The sequence below is a fragment of the Dipodomys spectabilis genome, unplaced genomic scaffold, assembly GCF_019054845.1.
Source record: "Dipodomys spectabilis isolate Male_0828 unplaced genomic scaffold, ASM1905484v1 ptg000273l, whole genome shotgun sequence".
Lineage (NCBI taxonomy): Eukaryota > Metazoa > Chordata > Mammalia > Rodentia > Heteromyidae > Dipodomys > Dipodomys spectabilis.
The window spans coordinates 10093655-10105842 of NW_024870950.1; the positions used below are offsets into that span (position 1 = coordinate 10093655).

The 12188-nt window shown below is 39.5% G+C and overlaps 1 protein-coding gene across 3 annotated transcripts in view; it reads left to right on the top strand.

The window, feature by feature from the left end:
- Positions 1 to 6030, top strand: part of Terb1 (telomere repeat binding bouquet formation protein 1) — a 29637-nt gene extending 23607 nt beyond the window's left edge. Inside the window, exons 13-16 of one of the 3 annotated variants that reach the window (XM_042700755.1) lie at positions 76 to 140; positions 690 to 785; positions 4531 to 4680; positions 5258 to 6030. In XM_042700755.1, coding sequence (XP_042556689.1) covers positions 76 to 140; positions 690 to 785; positions 4531 to 4680; positions 5258 to 5337 — 391 coding nt within the window. In that variant the 3' untranslated portion in view covers positions 5338 to 6030. Of the gene's footprint in view, positions 1 to 75; positions 141 to 689; positions 786 to 4530; positions 4681 to 5257 lie in introns of those variants that run through there. The other 2 variants (XM_042700756.1, XM_042700757.1) reach the window with 2 other exon arrangements.
- The last annotated feature ends 6158 nt before the right edge of the window (positions 6031 to 12188 follow it).

Below are 12188 nucleotides of genomic sequence, written 5' to 3' on the forward strand. Positions count from 1 at the left end.
TCAGTGTCAAACCGCTGCATACACACACAAGACAATGTCTTTACTTCAGCTAATCTGGTACTTCTTTTCTTTTAGTGACCGTGTTTTTAAATATCCAACTCATGTTGTTAGAAATAAAAAGCAGCATTCGCCAGTAACAGGTATGATTTTTAAATGTTTCATCTTTGTTTTCCAAGAACAGATGACTGATACAATTAAAAATGTACAGTGGCTAGGTGCCAGTGGCTCATACCTATAATCCTAGCTACTCAGGAGGCTGAGATCTGGAGATTATGGGTCAAGGCCATTAGGGCAGGAAAGTCCATGAGATCCTTATCTCCAATAAACTGCCAAACAAGGTGGAAATAGAGCTGTGGCTCAAGTGGTAGAGCATTAGCCTTGAGCAAAAGAAATTCAGGGACAGTACCCGGGCCCTGAGTTCCACACCCAGGACTAGCCCACACACATAAAAAAAAAAAATGGACATTGGTATATCATCCTGTAAAGTGTAAGTCATATTTAATTCTCATTTTGGTGTAAATGCTTCACTCACCTTTCACTGATAACCAGAATATTTTTGTTTATCCACTAGGATGATTGAATGTATAATACTGAATTAAAACTCATGAAAGTACTGAGATTTCAGAAATCTTGTGAATGTCAAGGGCCTTTTTATTAATCAAAAGTCTTGCATTTTACAATTTTTTCAGATCCATTTACATTATGCTCAGACATAATAAATAAAGAAGTTCTCAGTTTTCAAGCAGCTGACAGTTGTACCAAAATATTGAAGTATAGGTGCTCAGGTAAATATTTTTAGTACAATTATTTTATAATTAAAATTTTAAGGGCTGGGGGTGTGGCTCAAGGAGTGCTTGCCTAACAAGCATCAGGCCCTTAGTTTAAACTCTAGGACCATCAAAGAAACAAACATAATTAAAGCTTTTTATATTAGTTAACTAGATTTTATAATAGCTCTACTTTTATAAATTAAGTTTCATTTCCTTTGAAGAAATTAGAATGTAGAGCATGAAATCGTTCAAATTAATATTCCTTTTCTGTACCAGGCTGAGATCCAGTGTTTGTTTATACTCACCACTTCAATTTTTTACTCTTGTCTTTTGTCACAACTCATCGTCTACAAATTTAATTTTATTGAGATAAACATTTTATGTGTTGCAGAGAAAAGAGACAGGTGTATATTCTGGATTATGCTCTAAATATTATAGATATTATATAATACCTATTTTATATTTATATTGACATATTAATGTTCTAGTGTCCTGTTACCTTTTTTTTTCTGTAATCCAGTAATTATTCCATAGTTTCTGTTCCTTCACACCTTAGTATTTCCTCTTTGTTCATGCTTACTACTGCACTCTGCTCTATGGAAAAAATTCAGGTATTCTATGTTTAGTTCAAATGTCATTTTTTTTATATTGGATGAAGAGATTTCTTCTATTATTCTAAAGTTAATGTCAAGTCATAATCTAAATCATATCTTGTCTTTCAATTTAATAATTACAAAAGCTTATTTTTATCTACTAATTCCTTTTGTTTCAACTTAAACTATGTTCATATTTCCTCATTTAAAAAAATGAATGATCGGGACTGGATGTGTGGCTCCAACAGTGGAGTGCTCATTGGACTTAATTGAAAAAGCCAAGTGAGAACCTGAGGCCCTAAGTTCAAGTCCCATACTGGGAAAAACTGCTTCGTGATTTGCTATTGAATCAAGGATTCTTACACTCTCCTTTCTACCTTTTACTACCAGATTCCTGTCTTGTTCCTTCTTTTTCAATGCATTCATTCCCTTCTTAACTCCTGGAAACCTGGTGCTTTTTTTCCCATTCTCTAAATTTTTAATATTAAAGGATACTTGAAGCTTCTTTTTTGGTGCTGTGGCTCAAGTGGTAGAGTGCTAGCCTTGATCACAAAGAGGCTCAGGAATAGTGCCCAGGTCCTGCATTCACAACCGACAGAGGGGAGGGGGTAGAGAAGGAAGAGAGAGAGAGGAAGGAAGGGAAGAAGGGAGGGAGGGAGGGAAGAAGGAAGGAAGGAAAAAAGAAAGGAAGAAAGAAAGAAAGAAAGATCCAGTCAGGTGTGGTGGTAAATGCCTGTAGTCTACCTTTGTGGGAATAAAGTTAGGATCAGGAGTTCCAGACCAGTCACAGAGCCTAACGGGCCACATGCATTTGAGCCGACTTAGGCTACAGTAGGAGATCCTGTCTAAACAAAATAAAACGAGCTGGGTTCTGGTGGTTCATATTTGTAATCCTAGCTCAGGATACTGAGATCTGAGGATTGCAGTTTGAAGCCAGGTTGGGCAGGAAAGTCTGTGAGATTCTTATCTCCAATTAACTACCAAAAAGCTAGAAGTAAAGCTGTGGCTCAAATGGTTAGAATGCTAGCCTTGATGGAAAAAAAGAAAGAAAGAAAAAAAAAAAGCTCAGGGACAGTACTCAAGACCATCACCAATATATCAACACTGTGTATGTGTGTCTCAAACAATCAAAAGAGAGAGAGAGAGAGAGAGAGAACAGAATGAGGGAGAGAAGACAGACATTATCTGCCTCTTAATACAATATAGTGAGAAGCACACAATGCTATCTACCTATGGGGAATCCTGCAGAAAAATCATTAAGCTTGAATATGATATATCATCTAGATATGATTACCACCAAAAAGCCAGAAGTGGAGCTGTGGCTCAAGTGATTTAGTGCTAGCTCAGGGACAGTGCCCAGACCCTGAGTTCAAGCCCCATGACCAACAAACAAAACAAGAACTGAACTTACATATAGATCACTTCTTTTCAATATTTTCCCTTAATAGAACTAGACCAACTTTACCTCTTTTTCTTTTTTCTAGTGGTACTGAGGTTAAACTCAATGCCCCTATGTTTACTAGTTAAATGCTCTACCACTGATCTGTACCCTTGAGCTCTCTTTCCTTTTCCCTTTCCTTTTGTTGTATTGGGGATTGAACCCAGGAACTTTCTTTTTTTTTTTTTTCCGGTCATGGGGCCTGAACTCTGGGCCTGGGCACTGTCCCTCAGCTCTTCAGCTCAAGGCTAGCGCTCTACCACTTGAGCCACAGCACCACTTCCGGCTTTTTTCTTTTTGCTTATGTGGTGCTGAGGAATCGAACCCAGGGCCTCGAGCATGCAAGGCAAGCGCTCTACCACTGAGCCACCTTCCAGCCCTGAACCCGGGAACTTTCAATGTGTTAGGAAAACACATTGGAATATACTTCATACCTTTTTTATTTTATTTTATTTTTTTGGATCTGGTTGTGGGGCCTGAACTCTGGGGCTGGGCGCCGTCCCTCAGCTCTTCAGCTCAAGGCTAGCGCTCTACCACTTGAGCCACAGCGCCACGTCCAGCTTTTTTCTTTATGTGGTGCTGAGGAATCGAACCCAAGGCCTCATTGCATGCAAGGCAAGCGCTCTACCACTGAGCCACCTTCCCAGCCCCCTTTTTAATTTTTTAAAATGTATTTAGGGCTGGGATGTAGCTCAGTGGCAAAGCACTTGCCTATCAAGTGCAATGTCCTGGGTTCAATCCCCAGTACTAAAGAAGAAAAGACAAAAACAGTAGTTAAATCAAATAATTTATTACTATTATGAAAGAGTGAATGTGTGTATGTGTGTAGGCATGCCAGTACTGAAGCTTGAACTCAAGGCCTTGCCTTCTTGCTTGCTTTTTCTCTCAAAGCTGGCATCCTACTATTTGAGCCACATCTGTACTTCTGGCTTTTTGCTAGTTAATTGGAGATGAATATCTCATAGACTTTTCTGCCTAAACTGTCTTCAAACCAGGATCCTCAGATCTTAGCCTTCTGAGTCATTAGGATTTTATGTATGCACCAATAGCACCTGCCTTTTAAAAAATAAATTACTTTATTGTAAAGATGCTGTACAGAGAGGTTACAGTTACATGAGTAAGGTAATGAGTACATTTCTTGTCAAACATTGTTACCCCTCCTTCGTTTTTTTCCTACTATCCCTTCCCTCTGTCACCTTCCCCCTCTTCCCCCCCCCAAGTTGTAAAGTTCATTGCCAACATAGTTTCTCGTGAGTATCATTGTTGCAATGGGTCATCCTGTGTCCTTGTCTCATTTGTATCCTAGACTTCCTGACTCCCTTGTGCTTGGATTACAGATGTGTACCACCAAACTCAGCTAATTTTATTTTTGAGATGATGTTTGGCTAAATTGCCCAGGCTGACCTTGCATTTACTATCCTACTGCTGCAGCTGCCTGGGTAGTTGAGATTACAGACGTGTACCACCAAACCTGGTTTGGTTGCTCTTTTTCTATGTTGCTATAACTGTTCATACTTCTATCCCAACACTTATTTCACTGATATGCATGTATGTTTTTATTTTGTCATGTTTTGGGTTTTTTAAGATTTTTTATTAGCATACATAGATTTCTTAAAGTATTTATAAGTTTCTGATTTTACTTAAGTTACCATCATATAGATAACTGCTTTCATAGATTTATAAGTGCATTATTGACATCTATACATCACATTATTTTGTTTTCTTTTAGGTTGCATATCAGTAGGAAAACCTCTAAATAGTCGAAATTTTAGCAAGCTCTTGCGTGCTTGTCCATACCAATGTGATCGACACAAAGTCATTGTGGAAGCTGAAGACAGATATAAAAGTGAACTAAGGAAATCATTTATCTGTAACAAAAGTAATTAATTCCATAGCTTTAAGACTGTAATTACAATTATGCCTTCTAAGCCATCATTAAGATATTAAGTATATTTAAAAATTTAAGGATAAAATAATGTTGAAAAGAAAACATTTTGCTAGGCGTCAGTGGCTCACGCCTGTAATCCTAGCCACTCAGGAGCCTGCAATCTGAGGATTATGGTTCAAAGCCAGCCTAGGCAGGAAAGTCCATGAGACTCTTAACCTCCTATAAACCACTTAGAAAACTGGAAGTGGCATTGTGGCTCAAGAGGTAGAGTGCTAGGCTTGAGCTAAAGAGCTGAGAGACAGTGCCCAGGCCCAGAGTTCAAGCCCCATGACCATAAAGAAAAAAAGAAAGAAAGAAAAGAAAACATTTCTTAGCAACTGGTAATTTATGATGTACCTGGGAGAAGATTAGAAGATTTAGTTTCTGATGGCTTAAAATTTCTTCTCAATCTAATTATTCCTACTAGAAGGGTTGGGGAGAGGAAATAACCATACTAATAGAATTCATATACTTATGAGTTCTTCAGATTGGTACTCTAATTCTGCTAAATGTATTCCATATTTTTCAGAAATTCTGCTGACCCCATGTAGAAGACAACAACTCAGTAGCAAATCTGCTATCCCTGGAAAAATAAATGAACATATTTAATTTTTAAGTCAGCTTAAATATCACAGACTTCTAAAAAAGATGTACTTGTTTTTAGTTCTCACCATCAATAGCTCTTTCTGTGATAACCCTTGGCTCTAATGAAGATTATATTTCCTAAGAAAAGAGGCATCTCCCATTTGTTTGTTCACTTGCTGTCTGCCATCTGGAAAGCAGCAGGAGGAAAACTACCTTTATTAAGTACCTACTATGTGTTAGGTGTCTTATAAAAGTTGTTGCCTCTAATTCTTATAAGTTAGAAATAGCATAACTTAGATTCATTACAAGCTTTTTCTAGAAACCCTCATTGTATTGTCTGGATCAATTCATATTTTCAGAACAAATTTTCCATGTACAAGTACTCCAGAGAGACTTTTGATCATAACTCCAATGTGTCAAACAGTCAAAATTGAAGCAAAAAAGTGCTTCTTAAATAACTTATTGAAATTTTAATTTAACTGTAGGGTTAAGACTTCAGGCTTATCACCATTCCAGATTTATCAGAGAGTTTGAGAACCTTAACATTTTCTTCTAATCATCTGAAGTTAATACTAACTACAGGAGTAGGAATAAACAATTGAGTACATTACTTGTCAGAGTCATCAGAAATGAGTAACATCAAATGGGAGAAAATGAAGGAGGAGGTAACATTTAGAAAACAAATGTTCTCATTACCTTACTTATGTAACTATAACCCCTCTGTACATCACCTTTACAATAAAAATAAATGAATACCATCAGTAGAGCTACTCTGATATTTATCACAGAGCTATTTGAACTGAATTCATCCAGGAAACATTTTGCTTCACATGACACTTCTATGGCTATTTTCACTGCCAAAACCTTGAAAGGAACTTCAGACTTAAGTCTTTTTTCTAGGTTAAAAATTCTATCTATAAAGTAAGTACAGTATCACTGTGGAAGAGCTTGTTTTTTTTAAGGTGGTATTGGGGTTTGAACTCAATACCTTGTACTTTCTCAGCAGGCACTCTACCACCTGAGCCATACTTCTAGCTCTGTCAGTTTTTTGGTGGTAATGGGGGTCAGTTGTGGGGCTTGAACTCTGCACCTGGGTACTGTCCCTCATCTTTTCAGGTCAAGGCTAGCACTCTACGAACTTGAGCCACAACACCACTTCCTGTTTTCTGGTAGTTAACTGTACATGAGAGTCTCATCCACTCCTGGGCTGGTTTTAAACCATGATCCTCAGATCTCAGCCTCCTGAGTAGCTAGGCTTACAGCTGTGAGCCACCAGCACCTAGCTAAACCCTGCCCTTCTTTTGCTGGTTATTTTGGACACAGAATCTCATCTTTTTCTGCTTAGACTGGCTTTTAACCACAATCCTCAAGCTCCTAGCCTCTTGAGTGAGTGGTTAGGATTACAGGCAAGAGCCTGTTTTTGTTTTTGTTTTTTTTAATTTGCCAAGCTCAGAGACACAAATGGTACATATTTCATATGCAAAAACTAGATCTAAAATACACTAGGATATGATAAATTATGCAGGACTATAGGCATTCACACAGTTAGACCAGAGAAGGATACTTTTAGGAGAGAGACACAAAGGCACAATACCTGTGTGCTTCTAATCATATAATAATTCTTGAAGTGAACTGCAGGAAATGGAAACAAGATTTTTTTTCTGTAGAAAACCTGGGTATTTTGTTCCACAGAGATATGTTGTACTTAGAAATTGGTTTCTTGCTACTCAGGAGGCTGAGATCTGAGGATCACAATTCAAAGCCAGTCCAGGCAGGAAAGTCTGTGAGACTCTTACTCCAATAAACCACCAGAAAACCAGAAGTGGTGCTATGGCTCAAGTGGTAGAGTGCTAGCCTTGAGCTGAAGAGCTGAGGGACAGCATCAAGCCTGTGTTCAAGCCCCATGACTGATAGAAAGAAAAAAAAAAAGAAAAAGAAAGAAGCAAAGAAAGAAAGAAGAAAGAAAAGAGGTTGTGTTCTTCACAGGACTTGACACCAAATTACAGAAATTTTAAACATGGGCTGGGAAGGTGGCTCAGTGGTAGAGCGCTTGCCTTGCATGCATGAGGCCCTGGGTTCGATTCCTCAGCACCACATAAGCAGAAAAAAAAAAAGCTGGAAGTGGCACTGTGGCTCAAGTGGTAGAGCACTAGCCTTGAGCTGAAGAGCTGAGGGACAGCGCCCAGGCCCAGAGTTCAGGCCCCACGACCAGACCAAAAAAACAACAACGAAAAAAAAAAGAAATTTTCAACATGTCTTCAAAACAAAGATGTAACAACTAAAAATATTCTATAATCCCTTTACTTAGATAAAACCATCTCTAGAACCTCACGAACGGGCATAATTTTGTTATACGTTAATTATACAGTGATCCTAAATACTGTTAACTGATACTTAGCTCATATAGAACCATCCACTAATAATTGGACCTGCTTTTTTAGAATTTACGAGGCATCCTGAGAACGTATTAATTTGGTTTGTCTTATGTATTTCAAAGCAAGACAGTTTGGCATTTTGCCTTCTCATTTCCTCATTTGGGTAAATTTCCCCCTTTTTTTAATTTTTTTTAAAATTTCCCCTTTTTATCAGGACATTTCACTACTCTTCATTAAAGTATAGTTTGCACTGAAATTTACCCCTATTATTTTTTAGGACAGACCACTATACTGTGGAAGCATTAAACATTTTCCCAAGGCCTTCTTTAAGGATGATTCGTTATCTTGAGAGGGTCTGAAAAGTAAGAGTTTCGGGAAGTAAGCCCTCTTGCCAGTTTTTTCTTGCTCCCCTAACACAAAGTCAATATTATAAGGAATACTAATGAAGCTGGAGAGGGGCGTCTTGAAGTACAGAGCCGTTTGCTTCCACCTGGCTGCCTAGTTATTCAGTATAGAAACCTTTGAGAGTTTACTAGGAGTCAGGGAGGTGGCAGCCTCAATAGAAGAGGGTCCTCTTTTATCCCAAAAGTTATCACTTAGGGTTGGAAAGGTGGCTCAGTGGTAGAGTACTTGCTTTGCATGTATGAGGCCCTGGGTTTGATTCCTTAGCACCACATAAGCGGAAAAAGCCAGGAGTGGCACTGTGGCTCAAGTGGTAGAGTGCTCACCTTCAGCTGAAGAGCTCAGGGACAGTGCGTGGGCCCAGAGTTCAGGCCCCACAACTGACAAAAAAAAAGTATCACTTAATAGCCCGGATTACAAGGAGTTAAAATCATTTAGCAAGAGAAGCTAAAAACTATTTCTTGGATAAGTAAAATGTGAATATTCCTCTATGTAATCTCTCCAAAGGAGGGAATAATTTCTTTGATAAATTTTGAGATAGTTTTATTAATAGTTTTTTTCTCTTAGCATTTAATGATCATCTACTATGTCTCAAATACTATTCTAGCCATTTGGGATGCAGTGGTGAACAGACTTGTACAAAAGTTCCTGCTCTCATGAAGCCTGCATTATAACTAATGCAATTAATAATAAGACATTAGTTACACTGCTTTCTTAGCCTGGTAAGTTCAGCTGAGAAGATTTTCTAAGGATGATCCTTAGAAAAGAGTAGCCTCATCTACCTACAATGATTCCATGAGTAAACAATGAATAAAAAAAAGCTTAAAAATATCTCCTCCAACAGAGAAACCTATTTTTCTAGTAAAGATGAGAGGAAAAGAATTATTTACCATCCATGTATTCTTTGTACACTAGAAATTGTCCCTTAAAAGCAGGTAATAAAAAACTTCATTAAGCCGGGCGCCAGTGGCTCTCGCCTGTAATCCTGGCTACTCAGGAAGCTGAGATCTGAGGATCATGGTTCAAAGCCAGCCCAGGCAGGAAAGTCCATGAGACCCTTATCTCCAATAAACTACTAGAAAACTGGACGTGGCACTGTGACTCAAGCAGTAGAGCGCCCCTCTTGAGCTGAAGAGCACAAGGACAGCGCCTAAGCCCAGACTCAAGCCCCATGACAAAACAAAAAACAAAAAAAACTTCATTAACCATCATACAACCATTTTTTTTTAGTTTTGAACAAGCTGAACACCCATATAGGAAATGAATGTGTTTTTAAAAGCAAATTTCAAAAGATCCTTGTTCTTAAAAATGTTAACCAAACCTATATTTAAAGTACCAAGTATTGGTATTCTTTTTCTGTCAAGTATGGAGCCCTTTGGGAAGACTGTATCTTTAAGATAGGTAAGCTGTTTGTTCATCATCCCCACAGGAACGTTACATTTATCAACTTGTTTCTTGATTTAAAGATGTTCAGGTATTAGTATAATAGATTAAATTACACCTTAAACAACAACAAAAAAATCCGTCATGGGGCTTGAACCCAAGGCCTGAGTGCTGTCCCTGAGCAGCTGTTTGCTCAAAGCTAGCACTCTACCACTTTGGGCTATCTTTCCACTTCTGGGTTTTGAGTGGTTAATTGGAAATGAGTCTCATGGGGACTTTTCTGCCTGAGCTGGCTTTAAGCCATGATCCTCAGATCTCAGCCTCCTGAGTGAGCCATTGGTGCCCAGCTATAAATTACAACTATTGAATAAGCCATTAGCAGTAGCACCTAACTTACTAGTAGGTACTCAGGTTTATTTTTCATTGAAATAGATTTGACTATAATATATGTACTAGACACAAAAATTTCTCTAGTTTCTATGTGTAGAATAAGTTTTGTAGTTATTTAGGCCTCAAAAAGACTATTTTCAACAAATACTAATGCATTGTATAATTCTCTCGTTAATTACAGAAAAAAGAAGAATTCGTAAGAACTTTACCGAAGAAGAAGTAAATTACCTTTTCCATGGAGTTAAGAAAATGGGAAATCATTGGAATTCAATTTTGTGGTCTTTCCCCTTTCAGAAGGGACGGACAGCTGTGGATCTTGCTCACAAATACCACAACCTGATCAAACACATCAAGTGTATAGCCAAGACTTGATTTTTAGTTTGAACTAGAAATACAGAACCTTAAAAGATAGAAAATATTCTTCTAAGCCCTCATGTGACAAGAAGTCTTAGAAATAGGGTTTTTGTTATTATTGTATTGTTTTGGTTTTTGCTTTTCTTTTGAGACAGTCTCTCACCTCAGTAACTCAGGCTGGCCCAGAACTCACTACAAAACTCAGGCTGGCCTCTACCACATGATCTCAGGCTTTCAGAGATAGTTTTTTGGTTTTTTGCTGTTGTTGTTTTTGCCAGTCCTGGGGCTTGAACTCAGGGCCTGAGCTGGTTTTGCTCAAGGCTAGCATTCTGCCACTTGAGCCACAGCTCCACTTCTGGCTTTTTCTGCTTATGTGGTACTGAAGAATTGAACCTAGGGTTTCATGAATGCTAGGCAAGCATTCTACCACTAAACCACCTTCCAAGCCCAGAGATAGTCTTAAACAATTTTTGTGGTACTGCAACTCTCCAAATTATTACAATAACTTATTATAACACTATTTTTTTGTTGTTGCCAGTCCTGGCTTGAACTCAGGACCTGAGCACTGCCCCTGAGCTGTTTTGCATAAGGCTAGTGCTCTGCCACTTGAGCCATAGCTCCACTTCTGGTTATTTTAGTAGTAAATTGGACATGAAAGTCTCATGGACTTTCCTGCCCAGACTGGCTTTGAACTGTGGTTCTCATATTTCAATCTCTTGAATAGCTAGCAGCAAATATTTTTATGTACAAGTTATATAAAATTTCTCTATAAGGTAAATATTTAGGAATATTCTATTATTCTTAGGTTTAAAGAGCTTAGAACTTAAGAAAAAAGATAGGAGCCTTCAAACATTTCTCACCATAGTCCAATGAATAGTATGTAAGACATTTAGATTTTGATACTTTTGACCAATTTCAAAGTTCTCAACACAACTCAGAAAGGTATTCTACCATTTCCCAAGCTGTTGAAGTTCTGGCCCACTAAATGTTTGACATTTTACTAATTAAATGTTTCTTCTAAAAGCTAACTCTGAATTTGCTTCTAATATTTCCCTATTCTGTAGTCAAGATTCACTTTTTTTGTTTGTTTCTTTCCTTTACCTTTGTGAAAGTTTGCATCATTTCCACTTCCTGTTCCTCTTCATCCTTTATCCTTCATGTGAATGGCCCTAGCTTCTTTATGTTTCTTTTTTTTTTTTTGTCCGTCCATGGGGCTTGAACTCTGGGCTTGGGCGCTATCCCTGCGCTCTTCAGCTCAAGGCTAGCACTCTAGCGCTTGAGTACAGCGCTAGAGTTTTCTAGTGGTTTATTGGAGATCAGAGTCTCACGGACTTTCCTGCCTGGGCTGGCTTTGAACCATGATCCTCAGATCTCAGCCTCCTGAGTAGGATTACAGGCGTGAGCCACCGGCGCCCGGCTCGCTTGTTTATGTTTCGACAGAAGAGTGTAATGTCCTCTTATGAGCATAATCACTGACCACTGGACATATCCTGTCTGTCTTTAAAATGTGTCCACACTACCCTCCCCTCCGCCCCCCATTCCTTGAGCTGGCCCTGGTGGGGGTCAGCTTCTCTGCCAGGCCCAGGCAGGGTTTTTGGACACAATCACGACAGTTCTTGTTGTTGTACGTGGTCATCTTTCAGGTTGCAGTTATCATAATTAAAACTCTGCAAGGTTCTCCTGCAGCACGGACGTACCGCCTCCGTCCCAAGACTGAAGGAGTGGGGCGCGGCTCGGCGCTGCGCCCGTCGGCCGCGAGAGGCCGCTCGCGAGCCCGCAGTCGGGCGGAGCCCGCTCCCGCCTCCCGGTGCAAGGCTGTCCCGGCGGCCGCCTGACCGTGCGTACCGCCCGCCCGCTGTCGCGCCGGCCTCGAGTCCCGCAGGAGCCCTCGGACGTCGCCGGCCCTCCTGGACGCGTGGGGCGGCGCGGCCTCCGGTGGGGGTGGGCTGTGGGAGGCGCGGAAGCGGCCCG